Source organism: Hyalella azteca, unplaced genomic scaffold, assembly GCF_000764305.2.
Source record: "Hyalella azteca isolate HAZT.00-mixed unplaced genomic scaffold, Hazt_2.0.2 contig47, whole genome shotgun sequence".
NCBI classification, from domain to species: Eukaryota; Metazoa; Arthropoda; class Malacostraca; order Amphipoda; family Hyalellidae; genus Hyalella; species Hyalella azteca.
Genome location: NW_025930409.1, coordinates 294,886 through 314,406, shown reverse-complemented (window position 1 = coordinate 314,406; position 19,521 = coordinate 294,886). Strand labels below are relative to the sequence as shown.

Below are 19,521 nucleotides of genomic sequence, written 5' to 3'. Positions count from 1 at the left end.
GCGTTAAAAATTCACACATTTTCACGTTTCTTCGTTTTTGCTTGAATGGAAATTATGATATCATAACGATCTGACATATTTGGCCTAACTTATCCTCGCCTAACCATCCTCAACCTGATCCCCTACCTAAACTAAAAAAAACTGCGTTGTAACACATCCATGCGGCAACATTTCTTCTCGCTTCGAGTCACCGACATGTGGAACAGTCTCCCTGATACCATCGTTGACGCTCCGAGTATGAACGCTTTCAAGAACAGACTAGACGAAGCTATGCAGGAGCATATTTCAGTCTTAAAATTACTAGCAAATTACGGACCAGGCAATAAGTCCAGCAGCTATTTCAATCAATCGCCAGTTATGGAAAGATCGGGTTCCAAGGGCCGGATCCCTTGTGAATCAAGTCACGAAAAATTCAAGAATCGGCAACAGGCCATGGGCTTATTTCTTCAGTGCCGACACTTCTATTCTATTCTAATTTATTGAAAATTCAATTATAATCGAAAACGCAATCACATAAAAATTTCAGACCAAGACTACCGCGGTTTCATACTATTGTTATGGTTTAATTTTCTCACAGATCTGTTCTGAGTTGAGGGGCTTATGAGCTGTTCAGTTGAGCAATTATTTTTGTTTCAATTGAAAACGAAGTGACTTATAAATCCTAAAAACTTCTTTCCACGGCGCATAAAAATAATTAGTTGTGTTCTGACTCTCATGCAGATCCTTTTAGAATTGAGGTGCTCATGAGCTGTTCAATTGCGCACAAGATGCGTTTGGCGTTTGAGTCCGTTGACGAGTTCGCGGATGAGTTCGGAGTGGAGTTGAAGTAAGAAATAAGAAATAGAAATAGCGGTTTCAGCGTTTAGTAGGCCGTAGGCCTGTCGCCGATTCTTAACATCGCAGAACATTCACAGCATATTGCGGTCTCGAACTCGCATCTCACTGCTACAATTCTGCTGTGCTTAACCGCCCGGCCTCCCTGCCGATTCTGACCAGAAACTGGCGCACAGAGCTGGGATCGAACCCGCGCCTCTCTGCGCCAATCTTGGTACTCTGAACTTTAACCACTGGGCCACCCTGCCAAGTAAATGAGTACAATGAATTCTACTGCTACGCATTAACGCAGTATCACGATTCGGTTCAAAATCCCACAACCAATCCTATAATACCCCTAATAATACTACTGAACGTCAGTTATTATTTTGGAACTTCTACATTTAATTAACATTTTGCGCATTTTCCGATTATTCGTTCGCAATAGTGAACTTATCAGAAAAATCGGAAACTTACTCCGCCAATCGGCACCGTTAATAAGAGAAGAATCTCTGATCCTCCGATGGTAAATTCGGTCCTCAAGCTGTGAATTTATTGAAAACAATGACACGAGCAGGAATTAAGTTTAGTTAGGAAATAAATGTAGTGTTTAGCATATAATAAAGATGAAAAATCAGGGTTCGTGAAAAAGTTAATTTATTAAAAATTATGAATTTATGATAGCTTACTTGTCTCAAGATTGGAGATCTGACTCGCTATCTAGGGTAATTCTGACAGAGAACAGGCTGGTGGGCGCATTTGTCGCCACAAGTCTAAACCCCAACTATAAAAAAACAAATCTAGGGTAACATTTATTCCAGTACGCAAGGTGCCTTATCTGTGGGCAAGCGAATGTTGCAGTGATAATGGCTGAGGTGGGAGGGTTTTCTCATGATCAAGCAGTGAGGCCGAGAGACAATATGCCCGGATCTCCCAACTCTGGTAGCGATGAAGGCGCCGAACAGAATTTTCCTGATGATTTTGATCCATACCATGGCGACCCTGACGAGCCAGATGAAGTGGACAGTTCCCTAGCAGCGCCGCCTGAAGAAAGGTAAACACTACAATACCATCAGTCTTCTATCAAAGAATTTAAATGATAGAGATTACATAAGGAGCCACTCGATAGATCCTGCATTTATCTCACTGATTGTAACTAAAAACCATATAATACTGGGCAGTGATCTGAACTGAAATTGACGATCAGAACAAATGATGACATGAATGACTAAAAACAAATTTACTGGTTTGGAAAATATCTAGGTACCATTCAAAGTTCAAACCAGAGCTTTTCTGCCATTTTTGGAGTTGGAAGATTCATGCTTGGCTGCTAGATGAATCTCAATAATTACCTCCTGCTAGTCCTACATACCTAATTGTCAAGCAAAGTGTGCAATTGGGCCACTAGGATTCAAATAGGTAACAAATGTAATGAAAGTTTTGCCCATTTGGAATAATAGGCAGAAGTTTCTTATAACAGCCTTAACAGGCATAAACAATTGTTTAATTGACAATTTGTAAAAATCATGGATTAAAATGTGGTATTTTAATGAGTTAAGTTGGGTTTAATTGGCCTGATTTAGGTAGGCTATAAGTGTTTTTGTCCAATTCACTATTCACAGGTAGTTTCTATTTAATTTTTTCACTTAGGCACCTTGGAGGCTGGAGCCAAGCATCAAAAACATCTCCTTTTAGTTTAAGGGCCATGACTAGAGCTTTCTTGCCATTTCAGGAACTGCGATATTCATGCCAGATGAATTACCTCTTAGGTATACTAATTGTTAACAAAAGTGCATGTTTGGGCTATGGCCTATGACTCAGAGTTTTAAAATGTATTGAAAATTTGCCACGCTGGAGCCGCAAGATTTCAGGATCAAGTAAAAAAATTCCAATCCTGTTTTGAGATGCACAATTAAATTCATAAATAGAAAAATTCCAAATTTCCAATCCAGTCAGCTTGAGGGCAATGTCAAGAGCTTTCCCTCCATTTTTGGAACTGTGAGTAATGTGAGATTACTGCTAGAGAAATTAGCTCCTATCCGATTGTCAACAAAATTAAACTATCAGGCTGTGAAATTCCAAATAATATACCTTTGAAATCATGCAGCTCAATTTAATACATTCAGAATCTTGTAGCCTAATTGTGCACTTTTAACAATACAGCAATCCCTTGATTAACGCGGTTAATAAATCCCCGAGTTTTACCGTGTTAAGCAAAATTTTTCCATAAGTCGTAACAAAAGTAACAACATAAGATCTAATAAGCAAAAAGTAACACTTTAGTTACGAACGTAACACCTCTGGCTAGAGGCGGGATTATGATGTGTCATGAAAAAAAGTCGCGCTAATCATAACTGGCACCGTGTAGATTAAGGGTAGGTCGCAATTTTTTTTTCCGCGTTAATCAAAACCGCGGTATTCAAAACCGTGCTAATCAAGGGATTGCTGTAATTATGTATGTTGGTGGTACTTCATCTTGAGAAAAATTTAGATCTTTCAACTGATTACTGAAATTTTGCAGCTCCAACATGACAAATTTTCATAAGATTTGGAATCTCACAGCCTGATTGTGCATTTTAGTTAACAATTAGATCGGAGTTTATAAATCTAGACATAATCAAATGCTTCCAAAAATGGCATGAAAACACTTGTCCAACCATGGCTCTAGATCAATCTATGTGCATGTGGATATATTCCATGCCAGATTTAGCAGGAATCTTGCTGTTCCAAAAAAGCTGGAAAAGCTCTAGTCACAGGTTGAAAAGTGTAGGTATATTCCATTCCTGCAGCAACTTGAGTGCTGTGGCAATGTTAGTGCCATTGATGGTAGGTACTTGAAAAATATGTTTCAAAATTACTTACAAAATGTACACCACTTAAAAGGCAGAAATATTGAAAATTTTTGGACAAGTAGACATTAAAGAACAAAAAATTTAATACTAAAATTTATATTTCTATCAATGCTCTTTCTAAAAGTGGCCCCAGATTAGGCCATTCCAGTAGGTCCTTGCCTTCTTGTATTCCCATTGAAAAAAGTTTATATGCTTTCATTAACTACCAGCAACTTTGCAAATAAGGATCAAACATCAAACAATTGCTGTAAATGTATGGTAATAGTTGAAAAAATGTTGCTTGGTAAAAATACACAGTAATTTAGTTTCAAGAAATTTGATCAAACTACCAGCAATGCTGATAATCTCACAAACAGCACTAATTACTGGCATTCAATAGATATGATCTATTTCATAAATAAAAGTGAACAGCCTCTTTCTAGCACAATTAAAGCAGCTTTGTAGCCTTGATCACTTGTTGTAAAATGCCAAATTTTGCCTGCAATACCAGTTCTCATTAAATTGAAATTTAATTGGTGATGAAGATATGGTAAATACCTATAATTGTTTTTTTTTTCCTCTGATTTTAATGCTCTGGTTGACTCTAAACCACTGTTGCTTTCAGCAACAGCATTCAGACCAGAGAAAGGCCTGCATGTCCAATGCTTTGTTGCTTGGTAATATTCTTACCAAAATTGAATTAAATCTTGTTCAGATTTATATATTTGAATAGAAATGGTCATGTTTGTTGCTTGCTTTGTAATGGTTTGCACCATCCAAAACTGAAATTGTGGTGTACCGTGAAATGGGGTAACTTAGACCGGCGGGGTAACTTAGACCACTTTTCGTTTTTTTAACAAAAACCCCCACAACTCAAAAACTATTTGACATAGAAAAATTTTTTATAGGCCTAATACTGAGGCCACATAACACAATAGAAAGATTTGAAAAGTTTGCATATCTAATAGGTTAAAAAATTAAAAATGTGACCCATGAAAAAAAGCTATTATTTAAAGCCTGTCAGAGTACCCCCTCCAATTTTTTTATTTTTTTGTTCATTTGCATATGTAACTAGAAGAGTTCTAGTACAATGCACCAAAACCTGGAGTTATTTGGAGTTATTTTACCAAAAAATATAATTGATTTTACCACCTGGTCTAAGTTACCCCAAGAGCTGGGGTAACAAAGATCATCACTTTTTTTGAAATTACATAAAGACTATGAGAGGCAGGAGCCAGCAATTTATGGTGAGTGAAGCTAGAGTATAGACCTGTATTTTGCATGTTTCAATTCAAGTTTAATTTAGCTAGTAAAAAAATGGCATCATTTATAAAAAAAAGTGGTCTAAGTTACCCCATTTTACGGTATAATATACAGCATTTGTTGAGCTATTCAATACAAATGTTATGTTTTCATTGATGTAATTCTAATTGTTTGGTTGCAGTTGGTATCATGGCCGCATGGATCGTGCTCAATCTGAGAATTGTCTCAGAACCTATGGCAAGTTAGGTGCCTATCTTGTGAGGGAGTCTGACAGACGACCTGGTTCCTATGTTCTCTCTTACTATGGCCGCTCAGGGATATCCCATTTCAAGTGAGTTGTCAATATAATTCTTTGTTGATTGCTGTAATTTATACCTTGTCCAAACTAAAATTTATAAACTAGTTTATTGCTGACTTTCTAAAATTAGCATAGGTTGTAATCTCAGTTACAGAAATTGATTGTTAACTAAAACTGTTGTTTGTTACAGAATCACTGCTGTGTGTGGAGATTTCTATATAGGTGGCAGGCAGTTCAGCGCACTCAGCGACTTGGTTGGATACTACACATGTCTCTCAGATCTGCTCAAACGGGAGCGGCTGCTGTATCCTGTAAGTCTCATCTTGTAGAGCTTTTTTTTCTGTGCTAGTCACTGTGTTCTATTTACTTGGTAAAACACAATGCAAAAGCTTTATCATTCCATTTAGTTAAATTTCGATGAGTTCTAAGTAAAGTACAGGTAAAACTAAGGTGTAGCTGTAATTTTTCAAAATTTATTTTACATTTTGTCAATATTTTTCATCTGGTGTTCTCTCTTCCCTAAGTTTAATTTTTTTGGAGTAGCTATCATAGTTATACTATCAAAGTATCAATGAGTTAAGAGCTTTTATGCTTCAATGCAGGTACCTCCACCAGAACCGGTATACAACCTTCGGAAAGTGGTTGCCATTTTACCCTACACTAAGATGGCTGACACTGATGAACTTGGGTAAGTTACATTTATTCAGACTAATTGAGCATTGAAATTAATTTTTTTTTTCAATGTGTTGAAATTATTAAAATTATGCTTGATGTTATAATTTTCCAATTTGTCCTGAAAATTTTACTCTTTATGTATGTATTTTCAATGCATTTATCTATGCTTCAATTTGATGTCTAGTGCATAAGTGGTGGATACTGAAGTTTGAAAGAAATTCTAATCTTTAGTCAATCAGATGCTATGAACTTCTTCTTGAAAATTTCCTTCTGTATGATGCTACCTTATCATGCCCTGGACCGTCCAAAGTCTTGCTTGGCATGATAGGTTTGCAGCATTTAGCATGGGTGGGCCACTTTTATGGTGGGCATGATAGGTTTAGCCACTTTTAGCATGGGTGGGCGCTGCTTCATGTGCCTTCATACAAGAAGAAATATCCAGCATACCTGATACTAGGTATGCTGGATAATTAATAAATGAGAATGCAATGAAGAGTTCTGGCTTAGCCATCAAAATTGATATTCTCTCAAATTGTTTTTAATGTTTTAAGTAGCAATATCTCCAATTCATATCTGTAACGTGCTATTAAATTTTCTTGAAGATGGTACCTTTTTACATTTTTGCATGCAAAATGACTGTGCTGTATTATAAGGCAATTTACTTCTTCAATATGCCAAATTTTGAAAAAAGTGCTCCAGATTCACTCAATCTTATTTCTGACACTTTCATGTACAAGCTTCATAAGTAAAAATTTCTGTGAACTTCTTAGTCCACCCACAAAAGTGTTTGGTGTGCAAACTAACATTCATTTTAAAATGCTCTTCCATAAATTTCTAGCATGCAAAGTGCGCTGATTCTTATGACCATCAGAGGATTGGTGATTGTCCGACGTATGGTAATGTAACCTCAAATACATACGGGGCTTGAGGGGTGATTTCTGGTGTTATTTATGACCAGTAGACCACAAAATGGTCAACTTTGCATTGTAGGGAAATATCTTCAACTAGATTATTTGTATGATTTCCTGGTTCCATTGAATGTAATGCGCAGGTTCCAGAAAGGGGATATATTTTTCGTACACAATGAGCTGAGCGGCGGGTGGCTGTGGGTGACGGCGCATAGAACAGGCGAGCAAGGCACCATCTTTGCTGATCTTGTTGAGAACCTCGACATGGATATCGACCCAAATGTTGTCTTCAGTTGGTTCCACTCAAATATTACCAAAAACGAAGCAATCGACCTTCTAATTAAAGGTTTTCTAATGTCTCTTTACTATTAATGGTTTTTATTGACATGATCCATGAAAATTATATTGATTATTAAAATCTGAAAATTCTTGATTTAGGTACTACCTTCAATCTTTAAAGAGGGAAATCCCAAGGCTTGCTTCTAGTTCAACCATCACTTTTGAGCAGAGGAATGCAGTTTCCCGCCTCATCATCCATTTTAACATTCATAAATGGCTTCGAGGAGAACTTGATTTTCAGTCTTCTAAAACATTGCAATACATGAATCTATTATCAAGGCATTTCAATGAACAACCGCACTCTGAAAAATAATTATTATGCAGGATGTTATACAGTTCAGAGTCCAAACTTTTAAATTATATATTCAAAGTTTATTGCATTTATCACGTGTATATATGTTTTAATGGTTGTAATTGTAACAGCGGGACCCGGAAGTTTCTTGGTGCGTCCTAGTGACAACTCACCCGGGGACTACACTCTATTCTTCCTAACCAACAACATCATCCAACGCTTCCGTATAGAGAAGCGCGGCGTCAAGTACAGCATGGGTGGGCGCTGCTTCATGTGCCTTGACGCTGTCATCAACAGATATAAGACTGAGCAAATACTCGAGGGGCATTGCCTTGGAGCCCCCGTTTGTAAAGTGAGTCATACTTCTGATTCATGTCTCGTCAATAATAATAGATTTATCTACAGTTTCATCAATTGAATGACGAACTGTGCATGTTATTAAAAGCATGAATATGATATTGCTTATCTATATTTTAAAAGAATTTCTATGATTCATTGTGCTTTGTTGTGTTCAGAGCTCAGGAGATCGGACAGGTCTGCCTATAATTCCCGTGAAGGAAGTGGAGCAGCCTGAGAAAATTTACGCAACTCTTAACGAGATACGCGAGAAGCTTGGCGTTACGAAATTCAAAGGCATTCAGAAGCAAGGCTGGCTTTATAAAAAGAGCAAGAAGAACAAAAAGTGGAAATGCCTTTATTTCGTACTTACAGATATACTTTACTTCTATGATAATCCTAAGGTGAGTTTCGCTCATGTCTCCATGACTGTTTTTGCCTCACTTAAATGATGCTAGATGTCCAATTGTGATAATTAAGCTCAGTAGATCAATTATATATGCAATTAAGAATACATTCCTTGTTTGCAGCGTACGAAACCCCGCGGTCTTATTGACCTGAACTGCAGCTACATGTATCAAGTCCACGACAGCTTCTTCGAGAAGCCGCACTGCTTCCAACTCGTGGAGCGTGAGCTGCCGTGCCTCTCTACCGTCACCTACCTCTGCTCCGACTCTCAGGTACTATTTATTCTTGCATCTTCCATTGCTGTCTCCAAGTAATGGATTGCGGGCATAATATTAAAAAAAATGAATGAAAGACTATTCAATGCCATAATTTTAACTTGTTCCTTCTATTTTTAGGGCCGAGGTTGTGAATTCAAAGTGAAAATTCACTTAAAATGCAATAATGACAAACGATGATAGAACTAATTTTACGCCAGTTTATGATATTTTTTTGGTAACCATTGATGCATTTTCTTGAAAATATATGTTACGGTGGTAGTTGAATAGTGGTAAACGATCATACCCTACAAATTTTAACTGAATTTTCTATTATTTATACTCTAGAGTGATTACCAGAGCCTCTATTTCCTTTTCGTCACTACTTGCTGGCTACATGTGTGTCATGTTAAGGCTAAAAATATTTTTTTAAATCTCGTGCGTAATTACTGTGAACTACCGTAAAATGGGGTAACTTAGACCACTTTTTTTATTATAAATGATGCCATTTTTTTACTAGCTAAATTAAACTTGAATTGAAACATGCAAAATACAGGTCTATACTCTAGCTTCACTCACCATAAATTGCTGGCTCCTGCCTCTCATAGTCTTTATGTAATTTAAAAAAAAGTGATGGTCTTTGTTACCCCAGCTCTTGGGGTAACTTAGACCGGGTGATAAAATCAATCATATTTTTTGGTAAAATAACTTCAAATAACTCCAGGTTTTGATGCATTGTAGTAGAACTCTTCTAGTTACATATGCAAATGACAAACTTTAGGAAAGTGTCATAGTTTGCAAATGGGGGGCACCGCCCCATAATGAGGGAAATGTGACTACCTAATGGCAGCCCTGATGGGGTAATATTGACTGGTTGGGGGTTTTTGTTAAAAAAAACAAAAAGTGGTCTAAGTTACCCCGCCGGTCTAAGTTACCCCATTTTACGGTACTACCGTATGTCTTATATTAATTTTGTATACATGTTTGATTTATCCAGTTTTTGATCATATTATTTATTAAACCTTACGATGTAGTATTACTACATCAGGATGTTGATGAAACTCTGTTATGGTAGGAGACAACGTGCGATTGGATGGCAGTGCTGCGGCCGCTGTGTTTGCCTCAAACCGTCAACGCCCCTAAGCTGCAGAACCTCAAGTTCATGAAGAGCCTCCAGCTGACGGTTCTGCAGGCGGCCAGACTCCCCAGCAAGATTGTACCTATGCCTTACTGCCTCGTCTCCCTCAACCAGGTCTGTAAACCTGTTACATCTTCATATGTTGTTATTGTAATTGCCCATCCTGGTACCTAGTGGCGACTAGGGAAGGGGAATTTACCCTAGACGTTGTTGTATATAGGTCAGTTTTTCCGGGCACTCGGTACCACTGGTAGTTCCACGACCATCACTGGCTCGCTGAACCGCCAGAACCATTATTGCATTACATAACACCCTGGACAAGCCAGGTACTCATTTTCCCGAAAGAACTCACATTCCCGGAAGAACTTGTCCTCAGTGGGACTCGAACCCGGGCGCTGGGTGCGAGAGACAGAGTCTCTCACCACTGCACCACCACAGCTCACATCTTCATATTGTTTTAACAACATCTTCATAATATTGTTACAGTATTTGCTGATTATTTTACGAACATTCTTGAATAGTCGGAGTTTTCACCGGCAGGCGAGGTGATATTTTTTGCTTTAGGTTTTGTGATCGTTAGCACATTTCCTTGCAGTGTTTGTTGTTGACACAAAAATAAATAATTCACCTTGCGTCTGACTGACTATTTAGGGTCACATCGTGCTGTTTGTTTCAATAGGAATTATTATGCTGAAGTTTCCAACTGAATTACTGACGGTTAAGATTTATTTTTGCTATGCAGTTTAAAAAAAAGTTTTGAAGCTCAATTAAGAAGACGAAGTGAATCAGTTGAAGGGCTTAGTGGTGCTCTTAGTGTGCCTTAAGTAGTTGGATCCAATGTGATAATTAATTAACAAGTCTTTGTTCTAAAGATAATTCATTTAAAATTAAAAACGATATTGCTATGAGTATGTTGTGTTCTGCATCGATGTGTGTGTAGTGGATAATTATTCATGGATTCATTGCTACCTTGTCCATTTGGTGAGCGAATGTTTAGCTATCCAGACTTGTATGTTGCTGTTGTATATATATAAATACTTATATATATTTATTATGTATATTTAACACATTATATAATATGTATGTTTATTTTATATATTATGTGTGTGTCAGGTGAAGGTGTGCAGGACGAGGGCCAAGGCTGGGCCAGACCCGGTGTGGGAGGAGGAGTTTGTACTCGATGACATCCCTGAAGACGTTGTGCTCTTCACCATCACCGTCTACAACGCCGGCAAGAGGAGTAAAGACTCCGAGGTGATCTATACTTAATTTCAGTGTACTCTGGAAATGATTGCCAATTTCAGTGTGCTCTGGAAATGACTCCAAGTTAGGTCAATTGTTTGCTTCTCTTCTTTGGAATACCAATATATTCTCCCCATGCTCGTAGCTATTATCCCAAAATTGTTTTATGTGAATTCTTTACTGTTAAAGCTTCATACATGCGCTGTCCTACAATGCTGTGGCATGTGATAAATGAAAATACCGCGTTTATTTTAGTATTGTTACCCCATAGTTCATATTTTTCGTATTGAATTTATTTCCTGATATGTTTTCATGGTTTGGTGTCTTGTTCTTTGTATGTAGTCTCAGGTCTTGGAGTAAGATCAGCCCTATTTTACATAGCGATTTAGATATTTTTGTCTACGTTGAATGTTTAGGTTGCTGAAGTCAACATAGAATTGTCAACGCTACGTAACGGCGAGGAGGTTGAAGAGTGGCATCCCCTGCGCGGCATCACCCCCGTGGGCGAGTGGGGCGCCGTGCGACTACGCTACAGGTCACACAAATTTATACATACAACAAAACAATATCTTATTTTATGGTATCACTACAAGAGTATTCAGGTAAAATGTTGAGCCTCGTTAAATTGTGATTATTCGTTTTAGCTAAAGGTTTATATCAAGTGTGCTCAATAGAAACATGTTGAAACCTGTAATATCTTTTTAGCGCATTTTCTCATTTATGGTAAAAAATGCACTATTGTGCTCACCATGTTCGTCTGTCTGTCTGTTCGTGACTTTACGTTTTCGTCGACGAAATAATGCGCTCTGTCACTCACTGTAGTGAGTACTGAGTTATATTTTTTTATTTGGAAGTGCCTGGCGCATAATTCCAAATGTAGGAAAATACTTTTTTGCAATCCAAAACCAAGTCACTAGGCTACAAAACCTTTAGTAATTGGTGAATACTTTCAACGAAAGACAACGAGTCAAGTCGTTATTCTTGCAGCCGAGTTATGTGTGAATGATTGTGTTTGTATTGTGTGTATATGATTGTGTTTGTATTGATTGTGTTTGTATTAATTGCGTTTATATTGAATATGATTGTATTGATTGCATTTGTATTGACTGCGTTTGTATTGTGTTGACGTGCAGATATTTCCACGACCTGATGATGGCAAGCAGCGAGTACAACAGCTTACGGGAACTGCTGCTCGACCCCAACATGGAGGCCGTCCTGGCCCTGGCCGACCTCTCGCACAGGGACCGCGCCCCTCTCGCCCAGGCCCTCCTCAGGATATTCAGGTACGTTGTTTCCTGAGGTAAGATCGGTTGTTGGCTTCTAAAATTACGTTGGTATTACTAGTAGTAACTAGAAGTATAATAAACTACTACGTTTTCTATGAAGATTCATTTGTTGTCAGTCACTGCGTTTGATTTGAGTATCCCTTCTTGTTTCTATCTTCTGTCATTTCTGTCGAAACAAATCTAGAAACTGTCACTTATTCGTCATTAAGGCAACAATTTCTTGCACGTCTGTATCCATGTTAAAGGCTAAGCCAATACACTAAAAACAAAGAAATGTGATCATGAGTGATTTACCGTTCTCACTGTTAAGAGAAATCGATAGATTTCTACACAAGTGATTTCCAAATAGACTTGAATAGTGCTTCACTTCGGTATTTTATTAACCAATACTGCGGATTATTGTTGTAGGGTGCATTTCCAGGCATCGCCGTTGATGTCAATGTCTTACGAATTTATTCAGAATGTATGAATTTACAAGTATATGAATTTGTTCGGCAGAGGAGAGCGACGCGAGCATGACCTGCTGCAGAAGCTATGCGAGCACGAGATCGAGCGTGAGGCAGAGACTAGTACGTTGTTCAGAGCCGCGTCTCTGACCACGGCCCTCATGGACCTCTACATGAAGGCAACCTGCACAGAGTTCCTGCAGTCCGCCATCTCTGAAACAATCCAACGCATCCTCGAGAGCAAACAAAGTTGCGAGGTCAGACACTTCCTGTTTTGCAGATACCTTATGATATTCAGATACATTACGTCATTTTAATGTGTGAATAACAAATTATGTACGAGTCGCTTCATTGAATGAATTTTTAAAGCTAATTCAGTGATGACTGCTTACAGTTGAACCCGACGAAGATGGACAGCCCCATGGACGCGTGTGCTAATGCCGAGTTCCTGTTGATGATCTTGGACGACATCACACAGAGCATCTTCTCTTCTGCTGCCGACTGCCCCATGTAAATTTACCCTAGCTGGGCTATCATCTTGCTCACAAATTTAACTTGGTCCTCTTTACATTTCGCCGCTGGCATGTTTGAATATTATTAGGTTTTGTTACATGTATTCATAGCATTATGATATATGTGCACGATGCAATGAGTGAAATGACGGTACTTTATTTCCGTCACTGGGCATACGTAATGTGCAGTATATGTTCTGTTTATGAATTACATCCGGAAAACGGGAAAAGGATGCTATAATGAAATTTTCGGATAGATGTAATTTTTTGATAAATTACTTATTATAAATATTTTTAATCTAAGCCTGACCATAACTGATCTATGCACGTGCAGGCCTTTGAGGTACATCTGCTCGCGGCTACAACGGAAGGTCCTGGAGAAGTGGCCTAACGAGCGCCTAGTGAAGACCCGCGTCGTGTCAGGCTTCATCTTCTTGCGGCTGCTCTGCCCTGCCATCCTCAACCCCAGGCAGTTCGGGCTACTGCAAGGTGCGCCCTGGACGTGTGCTTGTGTCCTGCAGTCGCGGTTCTGTTGCTTCAATCGTAGCGGAAATAAGGCTATGAAAGCCTTATATATAAAATGACCTTGACATTTGTTTGTCAAAACCAACACTCCAACAGCGTTGTAAAATATTGATAGTATTCGACCTAATGTCATATCTCACTATTAAATCAAAGTGTTTTTCCATCAAGCCCCTTTCAGACTTCTATATTTAGTTGACCCGAGCGTTGAAAGTTAGTATTTGGCTAGCAGAGTCATGAAACGTATCTCGCGTGAGATGAAAGTAGAATTGAGAAAACGTTTCAAAAGTAGAATTAATTTCATACACGTTTCTGTATAAGAAACTCGACTCAAGGGAAACTTGTCATCATTTGGTGATCCATGCTTCCTTTCAAGTTATGTGTTATTGGATCATACAAGTCAATATCTTTGGCTCGTCTAGTTATTTTTGACTCGTCTAGTTATCTTTAACTCGTCTAGATATCTTTAACTCGCATAGATATCTTTGGCTCTTCTAGTTATCTTTGGCTCTTCCAGATATCTCTGGCTCATCTAGTTATTTTTTGCCCGTCTAGTTATCATTGGCTCGTCTTCCAGAATAAAAATGTTCTATATTTTGCACAGAGCCACCGCCCCCAGCGGCCGCGCGTTCACTCATCATGATCGCGAAGTGCCTGCAGAACCTGGCCAACCTCGTCGAGTTCGGCGGCAAGGAGCCCAACATGGAGGTCGTCAATCCCTTCATCCTTAAGAACAAGGAGAGGATGATCTGCTTCCTGGACTCGCTTTCGGTTAGTGCTATTACTACTTATTTTTAAGTTAAACGAGTTTGTTTCAGATTGGATTGTGAACGCTGGAAGTCGTTCACTGTTGACCGCGTTAATTTACTAATTTCATGTGCATTTATTTTTGTACATATCTGAGGTGGTTATACAGCGATAGCCTGAGTAATCACCTCAGTAACATTTGAGTCAGTAACATAACCTTATCGCAATGGTCCTGACATCGTGAGGGGTCAGGTCTAAGTGGCTGTGAGCCAAGTTAATCAGTCGTTTACCACCAGCTCTACTGTGAGGTTCTACCTGAACTCACTTTGCTCTGTTGCTCCACTAGCGATCTTGTGCCCCACCGCTAGTTCTGGTGGCTGTGCCCTGAAAGCTTCACCAAGCAGTACAATGTCCGTTTTGCTGGGTTTTGCTATTTCAAACGTGTTGCTTTGAAAGTGTTCTTTACTGAAGTAAAATGTACCTATTATCCATATGAAATGGAGTTTTTTTAATGAACAACAAAGTGCAATAAATAACAGCAATTGAAATTTTTTCCGATCAGTGTATTTTTATAAGATAATTGCCGGCGTTTGGCCGTAAAGCTCGAAGGAGGCTGACAAGATTGAAGGTTGCGGCGAACGTCCGGTGATAGGACTAATTGTTTGCTCAATTAATCATGTCTTTTCATCATAGGTTAGAAAATTGTAATTTAACATTGCTTTATTTATTTTGTTTTTTGATCCAACTTTCGAAAATATACGAAAAAAACTAAGATTGTTGATGTGATCGCTAACCTACCGATGTGAGCGAAGGGATGGAAAAATGACTGCTGAACGATTTTATACTCTCGTTTTCTCATGTTTCTCATCAAGCCAAAAAATATTTGTGTAGAAGTGCTTGCTAGAACCCTTAATTTTGTAAGTATTTCGTGTATATTTTGATTGGTTCTAGCGTCGTTATAAAGTATCATGTAACATGGCATGAACATCTCAGAGCATCACTGAGCGCCCCGAGATCTGCGAGGTGCGCACTAAGGGCGACACGTCGCGGGACCTGGCGCAGCTGCATCACATCTGCGTCGGCCACCTGCAGCACCTGGCCTCCCGCGCCCGATCTCAGGTAAGACCAGCAGCCCTGGGCCTATACTTTCAAAAAAGTTAAGAGATCGTAAGTTCATCAGCCAATCATTGACGGCCTTTCAAGCCACTCTTTTAAAAACAGTTAAGAGATCGTAAGTTCATCAGCCAATCATTGACGGCCTTTCAAGCAAAATCCACCAATCATAAACTAGAAAATAGAGCGTAAATACTTACGTTCACTTAGCGAGTTTTGAAGGTATGGCGCCTGGTAACCCTCTGTGTACTGTGAACAATCACCAGGTAAGCCTCTGTGCACTGTGACCAATCACCAGGTAAGCCTCTGTGCGCTGTGACCAATCACCAGGTAAGACTCTGTGCGCTGTGACCAATCACCAGGTAATCCTCTGTGCGCTGTGACCAATCACCAGGTAATCCTCTGAGTACTGTGACCAATCACCAGGTAATCCTCTGTGTACTGTGACCAATCACCAGGCAACCCTCTGTGTACTGTGACCAATCACCAGGTAAGACTCTGTGCGCTGTGACCAATCACCAGGTAATCCTCTGTGTACTGTGACCAATCACCAGGTAACCCTCTGTGTACTGTGACCAATCACCGGGTAACCCTCTGTGTATACTTTTGTACCGTCTATGACGAATCACCATGAAATCGACCCATGTCAGACAGCATAATTTTACTACGTCGTAATCGTACAGAGTGTAGGTACTACCAGTGCCTATGCAGGGGTTACGTACGGTGTATTCATGTACCTTAAGGAAGGGACTCATGACCTAACGGTTGTGAAGACGATAAAATCATCAATCTATCTAATAGTTATGACATCTTAGTTTGGCAATAAATCTTTTCAGCAGGATTTTTGGGAGGAAAATTGAGAAAATCTCCGACTCTGGTCACTGTCATGAATGTATATGAGTAAAACAAGATATGCTTTAATAAAACATCGAACTCAAAAACTGTCATTTACATGATAATAATATGGCGAGTGGTGAGGGTAGTTCCACACCGATGCTGGAAGACTTGATTATTTTACGGTTTGTTTATACGGCAGCCCACACTGAAGAAGCTCGTGACGGTCACCGAGATGCTTCAGAAGCACAAGGAACGTTACCAGGAGATGATGCAGAATGCCAGCGTCCAGGAGATGATGCAGAATGCCAGCATCACCTAGCATCACAACGGGGGCTTCTAGAGAACCAAATGTTCACTTCATAAGTGGCAACACTGAAAGTATTACACTCCTCATGTCGACTCTGAGGCTGCGCATTCCAGCTTTCAACAATTATCGTTTTAAAGTTGTGTGTTTTCGTTGTTTGCTGCGATTTATTTAATAGCAGATTCTGTTGATGAAATGAATTCTGAGTTTGGCTCTTCTAAATAGCTTCAGATAATTGGAAGATCGTCTGTTACGCCAGTCTATTTAACTAACCGAAATTTCACCATTTCGGGAAATCCATCATAATATTGTGATAGCAGCATCGTATCTCATATTCAGTTGAAAGTTCATAAACTTTAAGGTCCAGTTCGACATTGCTTGCTAGAGTGAAACCATAATGTTTCACTCAACCAGTGAACGAATACGTGATATAATCGCGAGATTTGGAACTTCCATGTCAATATATTTTCGTGCCAATCTCTGCCCAAGCTTGAGACGAGCCTGCCATTTGTTTTCGTAAGGGAAATGTCTTGAACTCGCGTCATTTTGTTCTTGTGATTCGTTTATCTTTCTTATTTTATTCATGCTTGCGCTGTAAGGTCGTCACGCAAGACTGGTAAAAGACCTTATCTGTAACAAGAGGTGAAATGTTTGTGCTGCTTTAACTAGTCCCTTATGAACCAGTATTTGGGGATCATGACTTTGAGTTGTTCCTGGTTTTGTTTTTATTATGAGGGACTGAACTGTGCCATCTGTTTAGATTCTATTCTTGGCTGAGTCAATTCTTTCACCACATGATGTCTTATGTGATTAAACCATGGCGTACGTCTTGAATTTACAGACAATACTGCATTGAGTGGAGGGTTGGAATTATGTTTTGTTTCAGATCTGAAAATTTCTTGAAGAAATGTAGTAATTTGGCACGTTTTTGGTATAATTATAGGTCGTCTGTTAGTTGATAAAGAGGCACTTTGCTGCTCATGCTGCCATGTCGATTTAAAACGTCGCTATATTGTGTCTGGTCTACTGGTGATTCTGTTGATGTTACGCTAAGAATAATAATAACAAACTAATGCTAGTAATGATACCAGTAATTAGGTATTCTAGTGGATGTTCCATGATAATAATTATTCTGGTAATTACGTACCGTATTTAACATGTATGAGTTTCTAAGCACCTATTATTTAATACAGTGATTTCCGTAAAGAGATTAAATAATATTTGATTCTAATTTTGACTTCACGCCCTCACTGGTGCATTATTTAAGACCAACGAGCGCTTAAGGGTGTCAAAGAATCGTTTATATATATATTCATCGTCATTTCTAGTGTGCGAAAGATATGAATCATAATAGCTAAGTTCTGTCTGGATATTCTGGAGAGGAATAACCTTGCCGTTCAGAAATGTAAGTGGTCAGTAACATGTTATTGTTCTCGCTTGACGCTACAGCGAGCGTTGTGACATCTATGCTGTAATATTGAATTGCGCCTCGCGTTTCGCAAGTCTTTTAATCCTTAGTAGCTCAGACCTTATCATGCACAACAGTCTCTTTAATTGATGAATTATTATGAATTTGTCTATGATTTTTTATTTTGTTTTTATATGTTCTTAATTTCGGGGTTGACCCACTTAACTTTTTAAAAGGCCAGTAATTTACCATTAAAATACTCGTATGGATACTTCATTTTAAAAACCTTCATTATTTCAAAGTTGTTCATTTGTCTTCCTTGTGATTTTTTATGACCTGTCATTATCGCCTTCTTTCAACCGACCTTTCAACACTTTTATTTATAACTGAGTGAAACGATTAAAAAACTCAATAATTTAATCACGGATCTAACCAAAGTGTCAAGGTTTTCTACGGTGTACGAAAATTTTTTTCTTTATCATTTCAAATTATTTTTTCATGCCATCTGGTAATTGTCAATCGTTTTATTCCTTTTGCTGAAATGGGCTGCAATAGTTCTAAATATTTATTCCAACACAGTCTTTGGACGTGAAATGCGCCGTCCGTATTATTATAACCGTATTGTGCCCGCTATTTTTGATCTTTTTTAGTCTACAAACGTGAGCAACAGTTGTATTGAGCGGTCCATCACATTAGGAAGAAGTCCAATGTCTTCATTGGATAAACTGACTTGGTCTAGATTGAGTATAATGTTACATGAGAAAACTTCCTGATCGAAACGTAGTTTTTCGACTAGAATTGTTCTTATATATGTTATTATTTTCTTCTTCTTTTACCTTATATTTATCTCACTCAAAATTTTCGTGTTTTCCTTGCCATATATTTTCAGTGAGAAATTTGAACAGGTATATCATTTTGGTTTAGTGTTTACTTGTATTGAAGGAGATAAAGTTTTTCATCCTATAATATTAGTTGTACGTAGAATGGCTTCAAGAAGAGAATAAGTCACGATAGATTGCGTGAGTTCATCTTAATTCAGATGGCGTGAAAAAAATAATTTTAAATTATTTCTAGAAATCGCATTTACGTATACCGCAGAAAACCTCGACAGTTTAGTTCGGTTCGCAAATAAATTACCGAGTATTTTTGTACATTGAAATGAAAACAATTTCCTGAAAGGCACTTTTCCATCATGTTTTTGATCTATTAGAAATCGTTATCAAGAACATCTTAGATATATTTATGACGCGCAATTGAGTCAGCATGTTTCTGATCTGTTGAAGCATCGTTTTTAATCTCGAAGTTAATCAGTATTTAATAAGTTACTTGACTAAATTGCTATTTAAAAATTGTCGATCATTATCGATTAGCTAACCTTTTTTTATATTTTTCTAATGATGTAGTGTAGGATTTTTAACATATATCTTCTTTTCTTGTGATATTTTTTGTGTTCATGTTTTCCTCTCGTGAAGTGAATTCTTTGCCTTCAGTATTACCTTCTCTTAGCTTACTGTTAGATTCTCCTTCTGCTGGAAAAATGTATTCTCAA

At 38.4% G+C, this 19,521-nt stretch overlaps 1 protein-coding gene across 1 annotated transcript; it reads left to right on the top strand.

Annotated features, from left to right (window-relative positions):
* Positions 1-1,575: 1,575 nt before the first annotated feature.
* On the top strand, positions 1,576-18,560 carry LOC108674013 (ras GTPase-activating protein 1). The gene is made up of 18 exons (XM_018161909.2): positions 1,576-1,867; positions 5,089-5,238; positions 5,396-5,516; positions 5,808-5,893; positions 6,932-7,134; positions 7,551-7,771; positions 7,935-8,159; positions 8,286-8,435; positions 9,493-9,669; positions 10,669-10,809; positions 11,214-11,332; positions 11,931-12,080; positions 12,582-12,786; positions 12,924-13,039; positions 13,376-13,530; positions 14,168-14,334; positions 15,304-15,429; positions 16,460-18,560. Exons 1-18 carry the CDS (start codon positions 1,680-1,682, stop codon positions 16,577-16,579), a joined length of 2,820 nt encoding a protein of 939 aa, XP_018017398.1. The 5' UTR covers positions 1,576-1,679; the 3' UTR covers positions 16,580-18,560.
* The last annotated feature ends 961 nt before the right edge of the window (positions 18,561-19,521 follow it).

Coding starts and splice junctions, on each gene's coding strand:
- LOC108674013 (XM_018161909.2), top strand. CDS start 1,680: ATGGCTGAGGTGGGAGGGTTTTCTCATGATCAAGCAGTGAGGCCGAGA. Junction 5,239..5,395: donor TCAGGGATATCCCATTTCAA/GTGAGTTGTCAA, acceptor TGTTTGTTACAG/AATCACTGCTGTGTGTGGAG. Junction 12,787..12,923: donor AGAGCAAACAAAGTTGCGAG/GTCAGACACTTC, acceptor GACTGCTTACAG/TTGAACCCGACGAAGATGGA.